Below are 18863 nucleotides of genomic sequence, written 5' to 3' on the forward strand. Positions count from 1 at the left end.
AAACCCTTTGCACGCCACTGCTGTTTTTGGACACAAAGGGCTGAATGAGAGTTCTGTATGTTCTTGATTAATTATGCATATAAAACATTAATATATGATATATGGATGGTACTGACGATGCTAACCATCGTTTTACGAGTATGAAAGAGAGTTAAGACCGCAACTGCCCACGCTGTATCAAGCAGCCTAGAACAGAAAAGCACTGTCGATATCGGTTCTGTCTATCTTTCTGTTGACCAGGCAAATTGTGACTGCAAGGATAAGAGACAAATTCAAATCGGGTGCATACGCGCATCGCAATACAAATTATGCAACAACTACATTCTTAATATACCTACTAAAACATTGAGACAACAGTAATCTAAAGTGTTTAGCGCGAAAATATTTCGAACTAGATTATTTCTGTCTACTAGTAAGTCAAATTGATCGCTCGGCATTCGGACAGTTTTATAAGTTATTGTCTAGGTTTTTTTAAATTAAAATTGGAATAGTGGTTTCTTCTATTTTTCAAAGGTTTTTATATTGTTTAAAATAGACGTTATTTCAGCATGAATGCATAATCTAGCGATTACCTATACCAGCACAAGGTATTTCTTATCACCATGGATCTGCAATCGATTATTCTCTTTTTTGATTGAACGTTTGGCCATTTCCTTTTTTCTGGCATAACATAAATAAATATCTACTATCCATAAAGATTGTATTTACGTAGAAAATTAATTTCTGCTATGAGCTTCGTATATAATATACTAGTTCTTGGCCGTGACTTCGTCTATCTCGATCGTTATCTATTTATTTTCTCGCAATGCAAGCTTTTTTTTCAACGTCGATACCTACATAACTAAGTTATTTCTCTTCCTAAATGAAAATGCCCCAAGATGCTAAATTTTGTCAAGATCGGTAAAGTCGATGGTTCAAACATACAAACAAGCCCAATTTCAAGTTTTCGTTTCGCTCCGACCGAACATGCGTAGAGGGATCTTTTTAGTGTGGAGTATAAGGATAGTAGAAATTATAAATTACACCATATTCTTCACCAGATTCTCCTGCTTTTCGCGGAGTATAGCAAATTGAGCTATTCATAATAAGTCATATTCTTTATTTGAACCATTTGGTCGATGTTCGCCACCAATAGAGTGCCGTGGGGCAAGATACCTTTACCCGAAGATGGGCATCCAGCTATCTTCAATTCATGTTTATTATTTTCCTTGTAATGCTATGTTGATATGTTACTTGGGATTAAATGGCTTATTTATTTATTTATTCTTTGTTTCAGATGGCTACTCTCGAACAAACGGTGCAACGAGTCCAGCTTCCACGAGGCCCACCGTTGATTCCCTGCTCGACCAACTTAGCACCGACATACCTAACGGGTAAGCCGTAATCTTATTTCATACGATTGGCGCTTTTAACCATATTTGGTTGATGCTGATGAAGGATATTTATGGTAATTTGGTTTATTTTATAACCTGGTGTTGACCGTGAGTTAGTGGATAAAGAGAGGGTGCAGATGACAACTTAAGTAAAAGATAAGATGAAGATTTACAAAAACAGAACTGAATATTTGAAAACATCCTGTGTGACTTCATATGCATGAAATCAATATATCTAAAATACTACTCAAAAAAACTTAAAAACACGCTTAGTATTAAATTGGTGTATTTTCATCGGTCCTCGATATATCTACAAAGTTTGAACGAAATCAGACGTCAGACAGAACGTTTAAAAAGGGTCAAAAACAACTCGTTTACAAACATACAAACAAGCAGGTGAAGGTAATGAAAAGCATGTAAAACGGTAATGTACGTCAAGCGCCAGACTTTGATTCTTTAAGAGTTTAGTTATGCCGCCCTAAAATAATATTATTTCATATTTTGTTGTAAGACAGGCACCAAAGTAAAATAAACGAATCAATTAGTCAGCAAAATATCAACATAAATAGTTTATGTTGATCATTATATCTGCTTCTATGTAGGAAAGAGCTAAAGAATTCATTTTATCTTGAGACATTGAACATCTTTGAAAATTTTTCACGCGTTTTAATCAGGAAAAACTCCTTTTCTCAGAATAGTTAATAGCGTCTTTTGATATATTCTTCCCGTAGGACTCTGAATTTTGTATGTATGTATTATTAACAATATTATGGATATAATTTTTTTAGGACTGACTTTTTTCATTTGATTTAAATCGACTTGTATTTTAGTGACTGCTTATTTTCATTTCAATTTATTACTTAAACTATCGATATTTTAATTTATATATTTTTGTGTTCTGATTATGGTTGTAATTTTTTTCTTAATGTTTTTTCTTCGAACTATTTCATTGTGAGTTGCACGCCAAACTGTTTACCATACACGGTTTCAATAAAATAACTTATTTGTAACATCTGATTACGTACGCGTATTTATGCAATAAATCTTATTATTATCATAACTCTCTCGCCCCTAGGCTGAAATGCATATTTACAAATCCAGGACTGCGTAGGTCACTTGTTTTAAAGTGTCCCACTTTACTTACCCGTAAAGAGCCTCGCGCTGCAGCTAAACTACGGCTGATTTTAAGACTCAAAAGTATATACAAAATAATAGATCTTCGGGTTTTTGTTAGTGGTAAATAACTATGTAGAAGTGATTAGAATAGATAGTCCATTTAAGACAAAGTCATTTTAATCACAATTAAAAAGTAGTAGTTTACTGCGTTAGTAATCAATTAGTACGACTAAGTTAAATAGGTTAATGAACCATGTTTTGGTTTAACAAGATATATATGAATTAAACATTTCAAATATATTTATTAGTTCGGATTTCTATGAAGCGTTTGACAGTGTTGCACAGTAATGGACTAAACTAATTTTAATAGTTCAATAACTGTTTTGACTGCAAACATGGAACGGATGCCAAAGATTTTGCATGTAAAATTAATTTTCATGCGATGTTCTCATTTTCCGTTACATGTATCGGGGACAGGAAAATTGTAGCTAATAAAACAGCAGCGTTCGAATCTGTTTCAAGTTCAACCTTTCAACGTACGCTGCTGCGCGCTTTCTGTATTATATACCTACCTATAATTTCTATAACTAGAGCATCTGCAGCAATCCGCACTGGGCCAGCGTGGTTGACTACGGCCTTAGCCCCTTCTCATCGTGGGAACCCGTGCCCTGTAGTGGGCCGGTAATGGGTTGATATGATGATGATGAGTATCTTCAAAGCAAAGGTGTTTTCTAGGCAATCGTACTCTATCCCTATTAACCTTAACCTTAACAATCTCAAGATTGTTGAACGTTAACAATAACACTGACTTGACGTTTCAAAAGTACGTATAAACTATGTAGTCCTACTTGACATGAATTAATTTAGAGTTTTGTACAGACTTTATCATTAAGTACTTTCTTAACAGACATGATTATCGTGAAGCTTATCGAAAAAAAACATCTTACCTTAATTGAATAATATAACGAAGAACGGGCAGCAGCGTCCTACTACTACTTCTGTATCTACTGCGATAACTAACCCGTCTGCCCAGCGTGGTGATTATATGGGTAAACCCTCCCGTTATGAGAGGTATTTAGTCCAGCAGTGGACTGTTATTATAGGCTATATTTATATATAGGCTATCGATGATTGCCTTTGGTTAGATAATCTTGGGCATTGCTTCAGTTTTATTTAAATGGCGCCTATGGAACTTGGAAAAACACATAGAAAAACAATTTTTGGACGTGTGGTCGAGTTATGGTTATTGTAATCATAATGATCATCGTAGTTTACTAAAGCTGAATAAAGTCCCAAGATGCTGGAATGAAGACCTTGCCACGCAGCGTCGCGTAGACCCCCGACTAGGTGAACCATCATCATATTCATATCAACCCATTACCGGCCCACTACAGGGCACAGGTCTCCTCCCACAATGAGGAGGGGTAAAGGGGGTGTTTGATATGAAAATGAGCATAATAAAAGGCAGTTCTTTCTAGATCCAGGCAGACACTCAAATTTATCAATATATATGTCAGTTTTCAGTGCCTGGGTGTTTATTTTTATATCATAATTATTTATGTATATTATTCATAAAAATATCCATCAGTCATCTTAGTAACCATAACACAAGCTACGCTTACTTTGGGACTAGATGGTGATGTGTGTATGGTCGTAGTATATTTATTTATACGAAATCTGGCATATAAATTGAAATTATCTGCTTTTCATTCTGAACATAAAAACACCAGTAGTAGGTATTAATGTATGCCTGCGAAAAAATGCAGCTGTTCTTTCATAAATCATTGCCATAACTAAATCTGTCTTCGATTGGTCGAAAACGATTTATTTTATGTTATTTTAAGATTAATTAAGTGTTATTTTATTCTCATAATAAAAATGTTAGATTTTAAAATATTACACTACCTTTTAAATAATGCACTGCCCATCACGCCGAGGGAAGTGATCAGCTTATATAATGCTAATAACACAGACAAAAAAGGGCCTCTGGCTGTCTTTTTGAGACTTTAGAAACAGTCAAGATATTAGGCATTAGTAGTATTTATGGTAGTATTTATACATATACAATGTCATCTATCAAATACAGAAGTCACACTTCCTTAATGGGCTTCTACGCGACATCGTACCGGAACGCTAAATCGCTAGCTAACTAGCTGCGGCCAAAGCTTCCCAGACCAGAGCAAGGATAAAAAAAATTATGAATTCAAATTCAAAAATGTTTTATTCATGTAGATTTTATCAATATCCGAGGCAATCGTGAAGAGTTCATAGTCGAACGACTATTTAACATGTTAACACTTATGTTAGGCGATGGTGATAACTGTATTCGTTAACTTATAACTAAAGCTAGGAGGGTTCCAAACGCGCCCTGATCTAAGAAGAGCCCACAACAAACTTAGTCAGGTATTTTTTTTGTTATCACCATCTCACAGTCGAGCTAATATTTAGCTATGAAGTTAGAGCAAACTTTGAACTTATTGAGAGACATCTTAAGGATTTCATCTGGTAATTTGTTATAAAACGATATATACAATTACACTTAAATGAATTACGAATTTTATTTTTACTTCTAATGTTATATTTTTACTGTCCACTTTCTTTTTAAATTTTCACTATTTTTGGACACAATGCACATTGCACTGCACGCAATAATGGCTGAATGAAGGTTCCGTAGGTCCTTAACTCAGTGCCAGTGACAATTTTTTATCCTATGGCGAACAAGTCCTAAGTAATTATGGCTAAAGATATTTTGGCGCGTGTATGGAGCCGTGTGAAAACATATTTTCGTGGCGTCTACAAATAGATCGATACATCACGACCAGTTTGTTCATGGGTGTAATAATCGCTACTGAGTAGGTATCCGGCCAGTAGTTACAACTTTGATAACTAAGAAGTAGGTATATTCGTTGACTTTGCATGTCTACATTGTTTACTGTATACTCCTTACTGTTTCTTTTCCTGTATGTTTTACGTGCAATAAAGTGTTTCTTTTAATTCTTCTATATTTTCGACAACCAGCCTGGCTCAGCGCTGATCGCTGCAGTTTTAATTGGGAGGTTCCGGGTTCGATGCAAGGCGGGGCAACTGGGGAATTTATAATTTTTTAATTTCTCTTGTCTTGTCTGGTGCGAGGCTTCCGCCGTGTATTGTTACCACAAAATTGCAACGTGGCTCGTTAGTCAAAGACGTGCTGCTAACCGAGTTAGCGTTCCGGTACGATGCCGCGTAGAATCCAATTAGGGATATAATATAACTTCCTTACCCCAAACAGGTTAGCCCGTTACAATCTAACTCACTTACCAGTAGGTAAGATTGCTCGGAAGGGTTAACTAAAAAACGCACTCAATGTTAAGCTGCATTATCACTTACCATCAGGTGTGATTGCAGCCTCTAGTCTTATTATAAAAAAAAACTTTATTTCAATATATCGACATCCGCAGCCTATTAACGAGACTGCTGTAGAGCATAGACCCACTAGGCTGCTCCGATGCGGGTTGGTGGGCTTTACGACTAATACCACAATTAAGTGATAATAACCTGGCCTCCTGGCCGGTCTACTCTCCCACGTAGACTGGCCGGAAGTCACGGGGGCTGATATCACTGACTTCCTAACTCCGCGCTGGTGCCCAAAATTCTTTAATAGAAAATACACAACAACTTATAACATTTAGCCCGACCTGGGATTCGAACCCAACACCTAGTAAACCGTAATTAAATAAGCTAACAACTAGACCAACGAGGCAGTATTTCAATACGATAGAATCTATCTTCCAAATCGGAGGTAGATTCTCTACAAAGAAGGCAGATTTGTTATAAATTGATTTCAAAGTAGGCCTACTTTGAAATCAATTTATAACAAACTCGAAATAAATTATTTTTGTAGTTTGAACTTTGATACCTCTAGTACCTTTGCTTATAATGTGTCTATTTAATGTTCTTTTCCCGTACCCTTTTGGCGTAACGGTTAACAGTTTTCACTAAGAGCCTTACTAAGAAAAAAAAAGAGCAACTACTGAGTTTCTTGCCGGCTCTTCTCGGTAGAATCTGCTTTCCAAACCGGTGGTAGAGTCACACAAACATACATACTTGACGTTTCAAAAGTGCTTATAAAGTAGGCCTACTTGAAATGAATGAATTTGAATTTGAATTTGAATTTAAGAATCACCGCAATCTGTATTCGATTCGATTCTGTTTTGGCTTTTCTGTTACGACGTTCTCAGTTATCATCATCATCATCATCATCCCATAAACGGAGCACGGGTCTCCTCCCACAATGAGAAGGGGTAGGTAGTAAGGCCGTAGTCCACCACGCTGGCCCAGTGCGGATTGGTGGACTCCACAAGCCTTTGAGAACCTTGAAGCGCATATGGTAGGAAGGACCTCAACTTCACTTTCGAGGGGGCCGAGTTCGAATCCCAGCTCTAACTTTTCTAAATTATGTGCGTTTTAAGTAATTAAAATATCACTTCCTTGAACGGTGAAGGAAAAACTCCGTGAGGACTTTCTCAGTATCAATCCGGAATTAGGAAATTCGAGCAGTTCCTATCACCAACATGCTATTAAAATCTTAAATCCGACCTGCATTGGATCAGCGAGTACAGTCTTAGTTATAATTAACCTTTCACCCAGCAACTTAAAAAAAAAAGAACTACTACTGGTCACCCTAGTGAGAATCGTTATTTGTTTTTAGCCCAGCTACGATTATTTTCTTGATAATTTTCTTGAACTAATTCTATTACAAACTCTCTATAATAAAACCATGTTATATGAATACGACCATGAACGTCGACAATAATCATATACTCCACGCTACATTTGCATTGTTATAATCTTACACTAATTGCTTTTGGCAATACCAACTCCTGCGCACCTCTCTGTGTAATTATTAGTGCTCACAGATTGATTACACCTGGCCCTTCATTTCCGAATGATTTATCGTTCATATGTTACACTAAAACAGTACCTACTGACTACCGTAAATGGTTTATAAAAATCAAACTTTTCAAAAAACCGACTACGTTTCTACTTGCATCTCAATTTTAAGTAATCTGAGGGCTTGCAGTCTTTGCAAAAAAGAATATTAAATATTTAAAAAATGAAGTTTTATATGACTTTAAATTTTTTAATAAACCTTGATGTATAAGGAAAAAATCTGGAACACTGAAGGCGTGCGAAGTCTAACAAGGGGCAAAAATTATTAAATTAATATTCTCATCAAAAAGGATAGGTGGATTAAATTTTCACAAGATTCCGAAAGAATTTAGAATCCTAATAAAATTCAATTCTACGTGCTCAATAAGTGAAATTAATACTTAAATGAGAGAGATCAAAATGGTGTCTACATGTATATGTACTTACATTTCAATATTTAAGAAGTAAATATAATATATTACATGGGATAGGATACCTAAGACTGTTGTGTTGTTGTTTTTTACCGAAGATTTAATAGGGCAGGGACTAATAATCGTCCTTTATGAAGGGGAATAAATCTAGACGAAGCGTATTCGCCTGTCTGAACAATTTGCCAAATGGCCGTTCCAAGTTGGCTTGTTTTGATATGCTTTGTTACCGTTCGCATATACATCAAAAACGTCTATCAATTTGATTGATGCTAAGCAATGCAATTAATCAAAAAATACCTATTGCAAGAATGAAAATGAACTTTGCTCGTTTCAAGTGTGGATGGACTGTCCAAACAGGCTGTCTTTGGTAAGAAATTCTAATTCCATTCTTGTAGCGCTTGAACTCCTTAAGACTTTTATGTGCACTTGCGAAGGCACGATGCAGTTCTAGCACGACCAATTTCAGTCGATCTTCCAAGTTTTGTGACCCGCCCATGTAACAAGTAATAACCTATGGCTTCGCAACTCCTTGAACTATTTGAGTAACTCTATCCAACTGTAACAGAGTCTGGTTCTTTTAACATCAAGAAACTAGTTTTATTACATTATCACCTTGCTCATGACTAAAGGTGAATAATGAAATGTCAAATAGAAAACATTGAAAAAGTTTATATATGATGGCTATTAAACGCTACGATAGTGATTTTCTCCACTTAAAAACTCACAATAACATGGTCACCAGTAAATGAGACACCACTGTAACATTCTGAAAGTTTGCTTAAAAAGTATCAGAAAATGCAAGTGTAAGGAATGCAGCGAAGGTTTGCCTCCCAACAGAATTTTAGAATATTTAGTTTTGTAATATTTAATTTGTCAACAGTCGGGCAGCATCGATATCTCCAGTACCACCTGCGTCTACAGCGGGAACCCTACCACGTCCAGGAACGAAGCAAGTCACGGTCACTGTCCAAGAAACAGTGGTGGAGCCTGCGCAACAGCCCTTGCCACCGTCACCAGCACCTGTGGTCACCACCGTGCGACAACACCACGCCTCGAGCGCCACTAAAGAGCTGGACGACCTAATGGCGTCCCTATCTGACTTCAAGGTTAGTATAACTTTTACGAAAGCTAAGGATGGGCCAAATGAGAACTACAGTCACCCTACAAGAATGAGTAGTGCCTCTACCACTGTACGCCCACATTGCGTCCTTGAAGAGTTTGGCGACACGTTGACAGACTATTTGAGGTGATGAGTGTAACGAGAAAGACCTTTCCGAATAATTCTGGGCGGGAAAGTTAGTTGAGTTAGTTTTCACGAGAATACATTTTGCTGAAAGAAGATTGCAAATGTTTCGTTTCTATCTGATTTCAAAATAAGTATGACCCTTAAGAAAACCATAGAAAAGAGTTAACATTGCAAGAAAAAAGTGTCGGAACCCACGCAATAATCTCTACCATTACTCTCACACCTCGTAAGTACATTAATGAGTTGAACGATCTTCTGGCGTTCTCATCTAACTTCAAGGTTAGTGTGACACCAACGAAACTGAAACTGAAACAAGGGATCCGAAAGTGACAATAAAATAAATAGTGGTTTAAGCGGCGGAACAGTCTCTTCTACCACGTCCGGCAAGTTGCCGCTTTATTTACGAATAAACTTGTTATTTTATGCAGTCTAATTTTTAAGACAAATGTTAACTGATAAGTGTTTATATGACACAAACATTAAAGAAACACACTCTAAACTCCCTCACCAAGTTCACAATTCTTTTATTTCAAGTAAGCCTACTTTATAAGCACTTTAGTATACGTCAAATCTGTCTGTTTGTAGTAACTCTACTACTGGTTTAAAACGCTCATTCCACCGAGAAGACGCTGGCAAGAAACTCAGCAGATGCTCTTTTCCAACATCATTTTACAATCATTTTCCTGTTTTGCGGGAGATGAAAGCGGAGCTGACTGCAACCAAGCAACCTTGTTATTACGAAATTTATCAATTGTATAGCAACCTCGTTGTGATAAGTTTGTTTAAACACATTGTTAGGTCCAAAAATTACCTTCGGAGTCATGTTATAAAAGTGTATACTCAACCGCATAAAGGATTTCTGCACCATTCCCAGACGATACGCAAAGGCATATATCGTCTCGTAATAATACGTAAATAACTTTATCGAATATCTAAATCGGCCCCAATTATATTATCTGCAATTACGAGAAAATGTTGAGATTAGAGGACAGTGCCGGCTGCCAGATAGACACTTGACCTGCTATCAAGAACGCACGAATATCTAGAACGCTATAAATTTGCGCTCCGCTCTACGCTAACCCAAATTTCATTCACAGATTTGGCAAATGAGTAAACTTTTATTTAATGAATTAAATTTTATTTGTTTTTAAATTATCATAATTAACTCGAAAAAATAAACCGTGACGTAAATCATCCAAGAAAGGTTCAATATAGGGCGGCAGTTGTCATGGCCACCTCGGCACACTGCACTACACTTTTCCGTTTATTATAATATTTACTACTCGCCTTTCTTGGTCCACCGCTATTTCCAGCCGTGCGAGCAGTTCCCACTCCAGAAGTCCCTTCGTCTCTATCGCTCTCGTCTGAAAGCTCACACCTAAAGATAGCTCCGGCGTTACATCACAGGCGTAGTGGGGCCGCGAGCTTATAATATTAGAGTAGATAGACAACGATTTCACTCGGATCGCATTCACTCCAGTCCGCTTCGTTCGACCGGTTAGCTTCTGTACGTTAGCACGCGAAATGTAAACTTTGACTTAGACGATTTCGACTAAATTAAATTTTCATAGATTTAGCTGTTTCTCATTCATTAAAATTTTTGTTTTTGTTTAAAGGCAGCCGGGAAATTAATTGGTTGAACTTCCTCAGGTAAGCGGCGCAGGTGCAGTTCCAGAAGGCGAAAGCGGGACCCACGTTTACCGAGAGAAGCGTGCCTGGCAGGAGCAGTACCGCAGCAACCCTCGACAACCCGAGTCCGCCTCTCTAGAACACATGCTCGGATCCCTCCGAGCAGACATGAGCCGCCAAGGAGTCCAGACCCCTCAGAAGGGATGCTGCAACGCTTGCGAGAAGCCCATCGTCGGACAGGTGGAATATTCAAGAACATTTTTGTGGATATAGTGTTTACGTGGAGTTCTGATGAACAGTGAAAAAAAAATTCTTCTGTGCAGGTCATAACAGCTCTGGGTCGCACATGGCACCCTGAGCACTTCACATGCGCGCATTGCAATCAGGAGTTGGGCACGAGGAATTTCTTCGAGCGCGACGGCCGGCCATACTGCGAGCCCGATTACCACAACCTCTTCTCACCAAGATGTGCTTACTGCAATGGACCCATTCTTGACGTTAGTGTCCGACTCTGCTGCGTCAATTCGGATTCCGGATCATCAACTCTTAAAGTTATATTTCCTTTACAGAAATGTGTGACAGCGCTTGAAAAAACTTGGCACACGGAGCACTTCTTCTGCGCTCAATGCGGGCAGCAGTTTGGGGAGGAAGGGTTCCACGAAAGGGACGGCAAGCCATACTGCCGGGCGGATTATTTCGATATGTTCGCACCGAAATGCGGCGGTTGCAACAAGCCTATAATGGAAAATTATATTTCCGCCCTCAACACTCAATGGCATCCAGACTGCTTCGTGTGCAAGGTCAGCACCTCTTCACTATTAACATTTCCCATTTAACAGTCCGGTCAATATTGGAGCGTGGTCATGACAGGTAACGTATGCAAACAATGCAATATTTAATCAAGCAATGCCTCCTACGCCAGGTTAAGTATAAACGCTCCGTAGCAATTCAATGATGATTGGAATTGTTAAAGAGTATCGTGAATTAAGATGATGTTTTGGTCTCGCAGGATTGCCAAAACCCCGTTAAGGGAAAAACATTCTATGCCATGGAAGGAAAGCCGGTATGCCCCACATGCGTCGGAGTCGATGAGGAAGAATAATGGATGATCAACTTACCCCCTCTTAAATCGGATGCCCTCCCCCAACTTTCTTTTTCAGCTATGCTCACCACAATGGCATAATAAGCCAAAAAGTATGACAACAAACCTGAAACAAAACACAGATGCTACACAAATAACACTCGCAAAAACTACCTAGTCCTAGCGTACCTACTCGATAGGGAAATCTAATTTATGTAATATATTTTTATATAATGCTACAGTAATGTAATGTTAAGTAAAATGTTAAGGTTTATAAAATAAAGAAAACAAAAAAAAAAGAACAAAAAAAAATGAAAATAAAAACAAAACAAACCATATATAAACAGATATGAAGACAGAGGCGGGCGTCACTCGCGCCCTGCCCGCGATTGACCGTCCGTCAAGGTCACGTGCGTACGCGCAACGCACGGCAATGAACTCTTATCAATGTATTGTTACGCACAACGAAGGACATCGAAAAACGCGAAGAATCGGTAAAGGGGGTCAAGATCTAGGCGTGTAGGGTTTCCCGCGCGCGAACATGTCTTAAAATAAGCAGTGACGTCATCGCCGCCACCAATGTGGAACAGATTGCTTTGTTTATGGGCCACCCGACGTTGCTATCAGTATTCGGTGCAGTCTATTAATGCACCGTCGTTACCACGCGGTATTATAATGTCAAGTCACTACCTCTATGACGTACACAAATTTCGTCCAACTAAAATAGAGCGCTATTATCAAAGGAAAGCCAAAAAGTTTTTTATCGGTATGCCAAAGTATGCCAAAGTAGGAACCGTTGACCCAACTATAAAGAGGTATGAAGAATTATTAAAGTTTTAATTGTTTTAAATGTTCGTATTATAAAAGAAAAGTCTTACTTTAATTTTATAAATATAGTACGAAAATAAAGACATCGCCATCCAAAGAAAGCGTTGTTATGGGTACTAAGATGACTGATGAATATTTTTATGAATATTATGCATAAATACTAATAATATACAACAGATAAACACCCAGAGACTGCAAAATATTCATGTTCATCACACTTAAAAAAAAAAAAGTGTGGATTCGATTTCCAGTTGTGGAAATCGAATCCACACTTTGACTCAGAGAGCAGGGTCGCTGCCCACTGCGCCAATTCGCCGTCCGATTATTAAAGAATAGATCAATGAAATTGGAGAGAACTCACGAGTTGTTGTCTCTACTTTATAGCACAGCCAAATATAATACATTAGGAAACACAGAGGAAGCGTATTTATAAACGTTTTTAAGCTTTAAATATTATAAATAAAATCTCCATTTTAAAATAGAAGCGAATCTCTATGGCTGTTAAATTTTAACACACCCAAATATAATACATTAGGAAAACACAGGGGAAGCGTATCTATAAACGTTTTTAAGCTTTAAATATTATAAATAAAATCTCCATTTTAAAATAGAAGCGAATCTTTATGGCTGTTGAATTTTTACTATCTATACATCTTCTGACACACTATACTTGACCGCGATGTAGATAGATGTTGTAGCCCCTTTTACACATGCATCTAGCTAGATGAATGTCTATTTTTTCGGCACTCCTTACAATGAGAAGGGTTCAGGCCGTAGTCCACATTGGCCAAGTGTGTATTGAGAGAATTCACACGCCTTTGAAAACGATATGGAGAACTCTCATGCGTGCAGGTTTTCTCACGATGTTTCCCTTCACCTTTAATGTAAAATATTTAATTGCTAAAGACGCACGTGACTAAGAAAAGTTAGAGATGCGTATGCCAGGGAAGACTAAAATCTCACCGACTTCTAACTATCACAGCTTCAGCTGAAATATATGAGTTGAGAACTCTTTTTTTATGAGCGTTGACAGCCTAGTGGCTTCTGCTTCCTTTTCGAGTTCCATCTACAGCAAGCACCTCTAACTTTTCGGAGTTATGTGCGTTTTTAATTAAGGCAATTAAAATATCACTTGCTTTAACGGTGAAGTTAAACATCGTTAGGATACCTGCATGCCTGAGAGTTTTCATATCGTTCTCAAACTCGAAGTCTACTAATCCGCACTTGGCCAGGTTTGACAACATTGAAGATTTTTCTACTTTTTGGAAAACTTTTTTCCTTTTTATTTGTCGGTCTGTGCCTTAGCCGCGTATCTCGCTTAATTCATTCAAATGGAACAAAGCATGATAATTCATACAACGAGGTAGGACTTAGGATAGGTACATTTTATCCCGAAATTCAGCACAGTTCCCTTAGGAAAGGGGTTCAAAGTTATTGACTGTTTTACACTATATCTTCGTCAAAATGAACCAACTTTATAAATTCCTTTTACTCTACAAAGTTTGTATTCTCACGATATTTTTAAAATATGTAACTTATTAATACGTTTAGTATTAAACAAACGCTGCCGTAAGAAGTCCAGTGGATGCGTGCCAATGCCATGTTGAAAACGTTTATATCACATGGAGTCATTTAACAACGTCGTATAAACGTTTCACAATAACACAAAAACATTAACACAGCATTATCTGTATAATGCTGTGTTAATGTATTTGTGTAATTCTTACTGACTAAAACCCCAACAACCACTAGAACACTTTTGCACCAATGACTTGTAGTATACATATAAGTCATTGTTTAGCACACATCCGCGACTCCGCCAGCGGATATCCGAGATCGTAGTCCTGTCCCGACCCCTGTAGGACAAATTTTAATCGCTTGCAATCGAGGAGTCTTTTTTTTGCATATCAAACTCTTTATCGTTAAAGTAAAATGCACCTAATACTCCTCCTGGAAGAGTTGTAAATCCTGTATTTCTGAGTTTTGTTTTAAAAACGTTCTGTCAAAAGCCCGAGCTAAAGAAAATATGAGCTTTAATTTAATACCTCTGGATCTGTATCCAGCGTTCATTTATTTTGAAATGGCGTAAACATTTTTTTTTTATTCTTGTTCCGAGAGTAAGAAAATATAATTGCGTGCGTAAATAAAACTTTTTTACTACTAATATTTAGCTATATTGGATAGAAGCAGGGGTGGGGTACTTTGCAGAAATCCATAATATATTATGAAAATTAAGCTTAATTTGCTATACTCCGCGAACAGCAGCAGAATCTGTATGGTGTAATTTATAATTACTTCAATCCGTATACTCCACACCAAACAGATCCTCGGCAATGTACCCTCTACGCACGTTTCGCTCCGAAACCGGAGCATCCTCAGGAGTCAGGTGACTGTAAAATCAACATCTCCTGAGGATGCTCCGGTTAATTTTCATAATATAATATTTAGCCCTTGACTGACCCTTATCTCACCTGATTATAATTCATGATGCAGTCTGAGATGTTAACGGGCTAACGTATTGGGGTTAATGCATGTGTATTTAATGAACACCCCTAGTAGTTTCTACGCAGTATCGTACTGGGACGCTGAATCGCTTGGCGCCACGTCTTTGTGGGCAAAAAACATAAATTTTATTTGTACTAATGTATAAATAAGGAATTTATACAAAATTATCACGGTACTTAGATACATTTTGTGATGCGAGTCCTACGTAGATTTGAGAAGAATTAGTATATAACGCGATTCGAAAATCTGGGGGTGGTAAATTTTGTCGTCACTGGGCAAATCTACGAAACAGGTTTTTTTTTTCCAAACAGGCTCAAAAGTTTCTTTTGGGTTTAAAAAAAAATCTGTGAAAAGATGATACCTTAATATTAATATTAAGATTGTCCTCGTCGCATTTTTTTAATTCCCATAAGAATGACATGGGATGGTTTTTTTTTGCTTCTTCTTTTTTTCGTACCGTTCAAACGACTGATTGACTTATAAATCGCTGTTTCAATCTTCATAGAGAATTGAACGCTCTACTAAAAAGGTCTGATAACATTTTTTTATTTGTGCACGCGTTCAAAAGTTTACTGCAGGTTGTTCGGGGCCATCGACAACGTTTTCCAAATTGTTATTAAAAAATCACTTCAATCATAAATATTTAATGTAAATAGATAAGCAATTTTTTAAGCAAAACTTATTAATAAAATGAATGTGAACATAATAAGAGAATGAAATTGTTAGCTTAGCGTAGGTATTATGCGCGTGTCGGTCTTTTATCTTAAATGGGGTTGTCGTAAGTAAACATATAGAATGTTTTGAATTCTTTTGTATGGAAATATAAATAAATAAACATACTACGACAATACACACATCGCCATCCAGCCCCAAAGTAAGGGTAGCTTTATGGGTACATATTAGCTAGCTATGGGTACTAAGATAACTGATGAATATTTTTATGAAGATTATACATAAATACTTATAATATACACATAAATACCCAGCCACTGAAAAACATTTACGTTCATAACACACAAAATTTTTTCCAGTTGTGGGAATCGAACCCACGGCCTTGTACTCAGAAAGCAGGGTCGCTGCCCACTGCATCAATGGGCCGTCAAAATAGGCTTCTGTTGATTTAAGTAATATGTTAACAGAATGATTCCTTATGAAATATACTTATGCAACCTTCTACATTATTTCGTAATTCGGTAACTCGTTGTATAAATCGATGACGGCCGATTGGCGCAGTTTGCAGCGACCCTACCTTCTGAGTCCAAGGCCGTGGGTTCGATTCCCACAACTGGAAAATGTTTGTGTGATGAGCATGAATGATTTTCAGTGTCTGGGTGCTTATATGTATATTCTAAGTATTTATGTATATTATTCATAAAAATATTCATCAGTCATCTTAGTACCCATAACACAAGCCACGCTTACTTTGGGGCTAGATGGCGATGTGTGTATTGTTGTAATTTATTTATTTAAATCCAGGACTACATTTTTACGAGAATAAATTTAAGTACCAGAATAACTTTAGACTTTACATGATATTATACTTACCTATTTCATTTCATTACAGGAATGTCGCGAGCCCTTCCACGGTGGTTCGTTCTTCGAGCACGAAGGTCAACCGTACTGCGAGACTCACTACCACGGCAAGAGGGGATCCCTCTGCGCCGGATGCCATAAACCCATCGCTGGCAGATGCATAACCGCCATGTTCAGAAAGTTCCATCCTGAACATTTCGTATGCGCGTTCTGCCTTAGACAACTCAACAAAGGCACTTTTAAGGAGCAAAACGATAAGCCATATTGCCACGCATGCTTCGACAAACTGTTCGGTTAAAATCTCACGATAACCACCAAGAGATGGCGCTACATGAAAATAAATTGTTAACTTTACTATCTATGGTCAAGAACGAATAAAAATATGAATAAAATAAAAAAAGCCCAAAACATAAGTGTTAAGATGTTATGACTATTCACCCTTAAATATACATTTCTATTAAAAACCGCCATTAAATATAAGACTTATAATAGGCGGCAGATGTCGTGCTATCCCTTTCGCGTTTCATTGTTGTGCGAAAGAGACAGCTCGATATCGCCGTTTAAACGTTGAATCAATTCTTTAAAGGGGCGGATTATACTCATATTTAGTAAACATTACTCAGAGAACAGTTTACACAATATTTCTTCAATTCGGACAAAATAGTTTGCCATAATCTTCTAGAAGAAAGAATGTATGTAACTTTGCGATAAACCAAGTAAAACTCTTGATGAAAATATTGATTAGATAAAATATTCAATACAAAATTTCTTACGAGTTTCATTTCAAGGAATAGTTTTTCAATTTCAAAGCAATCTTTTAGTTGTTTCTAAAGTCTAAGAAATATAGACATTTGGTATTGTGTAAACAATAACGGTTTTAGTAATAATGTAATTCTTTTCCGTATGAACAGTGCGTTTGAAAGGTAAGCTCGCCATATTCTTTTTAATTTAAATATTGTCTCAAAAGTTGTACACGATACACATGTAAATATAATTGAATGTTTAATTGTTATTACAGCTCACTTGTTATAAATTTATTATAAAGTAATATATGGACCCTCTGTTGTTTCACTCTAACAAGTACATTCTTTATATATTTATTTCGTACTGTACAGTATTATCGGTATGGCGTTTCGGGGGTCCGCAGTGAATTGTATCAGATAATGGGTACGCAATTTTATTGTACATGAAACTATATTGACTTGAGTAAAAATTGGATGGCAGTATTTTTAGTTGAAGTTTTCTGTACTTGGTGTAAGTGTCGATTATATATTAATAAATTAATTCAGTAAATAATTATATTATGGTTAATATTTATAAGATAATATGAAATTAATGGTGTTCGTCAAAAAAGGTACTAATTCAAAATTTTATCTCAAAATTAGATAGTGATGTCTGTTTCGGTCTAAATTCTAAAATGTCATAGACGTTGAAAAGTAGATAAAAAAAAACTAAAGTGTTTATAGTGATTATTGAAATAATAATTTTTTATATGTAAGATATATTAATATAACTATAATATTAAGTGCCCGGGATTTTTTAGTATTTATTTTGGTGCTCTTACACAGAAATAAACGTAGTAAACATTGTAACATTTTTTTAGCGTAGATAATCTTTTTACATCAATTTTGTAATTCAATGTTTAACTTTCCTAATGAAGTATCAACTTAAAACTCTATACTCCATTTTTTCTAACCTGCCTTATAATGTAGACATTGTTTTTAATACTTTTGAGTTTTATACCAACAAAAAAAGTTTGAATGAATACTTCTATTGTACACATTAGAAGAAAGAAAACATATATTCAGAAAATAAGACTAAATAGAGCAGTAGAAGTTGGCCTCATCACTACATTAAGTAAAAAAAGGAGATTTATTGCCTATCTACCCGTGCACCCATCGGATTCACCCAGTGGGTGCAAGGGGGATTTTATGTATGTTTTAAAAAAAAATTAAAACACCGCATATTAAGTGTCAAAAAGTTTGTTTACGTACTAGGTAAGAAAAAATGGACTTTAAAGCCTAAGGGAAAATAAAGGGCTATTAATTATACATGGCGTCATTTTTTATTGAATTGAATCTGTAAGGTGTATTCCCTGGCAATAAACAAAATGCGTTCTTTTTACTACACTAGGGACTGCAAAAATTATAAAAAATATGCATATTTGAAACAGCTGTATGCAGGGTGAGTGATATGCCACTACAACTTAG

The 18863-nt window shown here is 36.7% G+C and overlaps 1 protein-coding gene across 6 annotated transcripts in view; it reads left to right on the top strand.

Moving 5' to 3' along the window:
* The window catches only part of LOC120624189 (paxillin), a 96738-nt gene extending 78605 nt beyond the window's left edge, over positions 1–18133 (top strand). For 5 of the 6 annotated variants that reach the window (XM_039890567.1, XM_039890566.1, XM_039890568.1 and 2 more), the window contains exons 4-9: positions 1277–1373; positions 8712–8937; positions 10728–10946; positions 11030–11203; positions 11276–11506; positions 16685–18133. In XM_039890567.1, the coding sequence (XP_039746501.1) occupies positions 1277–1373; positions 8712–8937; positions 10728–10946; positions 11030–11203; positions 11276–11506; positions 16685–16951 (1214 nt within the window). In that variant the 3' untranslated portion in view covers positions 16952–18133. Of the gene's footprint in view, positions 1–1276; positions 1374–8711; positions 8938–10727; positions 10947–11029; positions 11204–11275; positions 11507–11715; positions 12119–16684 lie in introns of those variants that run through there. The other variant, XM_039890569.1, reaches the window with a different exon arrangement.
* Positions 18134–18863: the final 730 nt, after the last annotated feature.

This window comes from Pararge aegeria, chromosome 6 (genome assembly GCF_905163445.1).
Source record: "Pararge aegeria chromosome 6, ilParAegt1.1, whole genome shotgun sequence".
NCBI lineage: Eukaryota > Metazoa > Arthropoda > Insecta > Lepidoptera > Nymphalidae > Pararge > Pararge aegeria.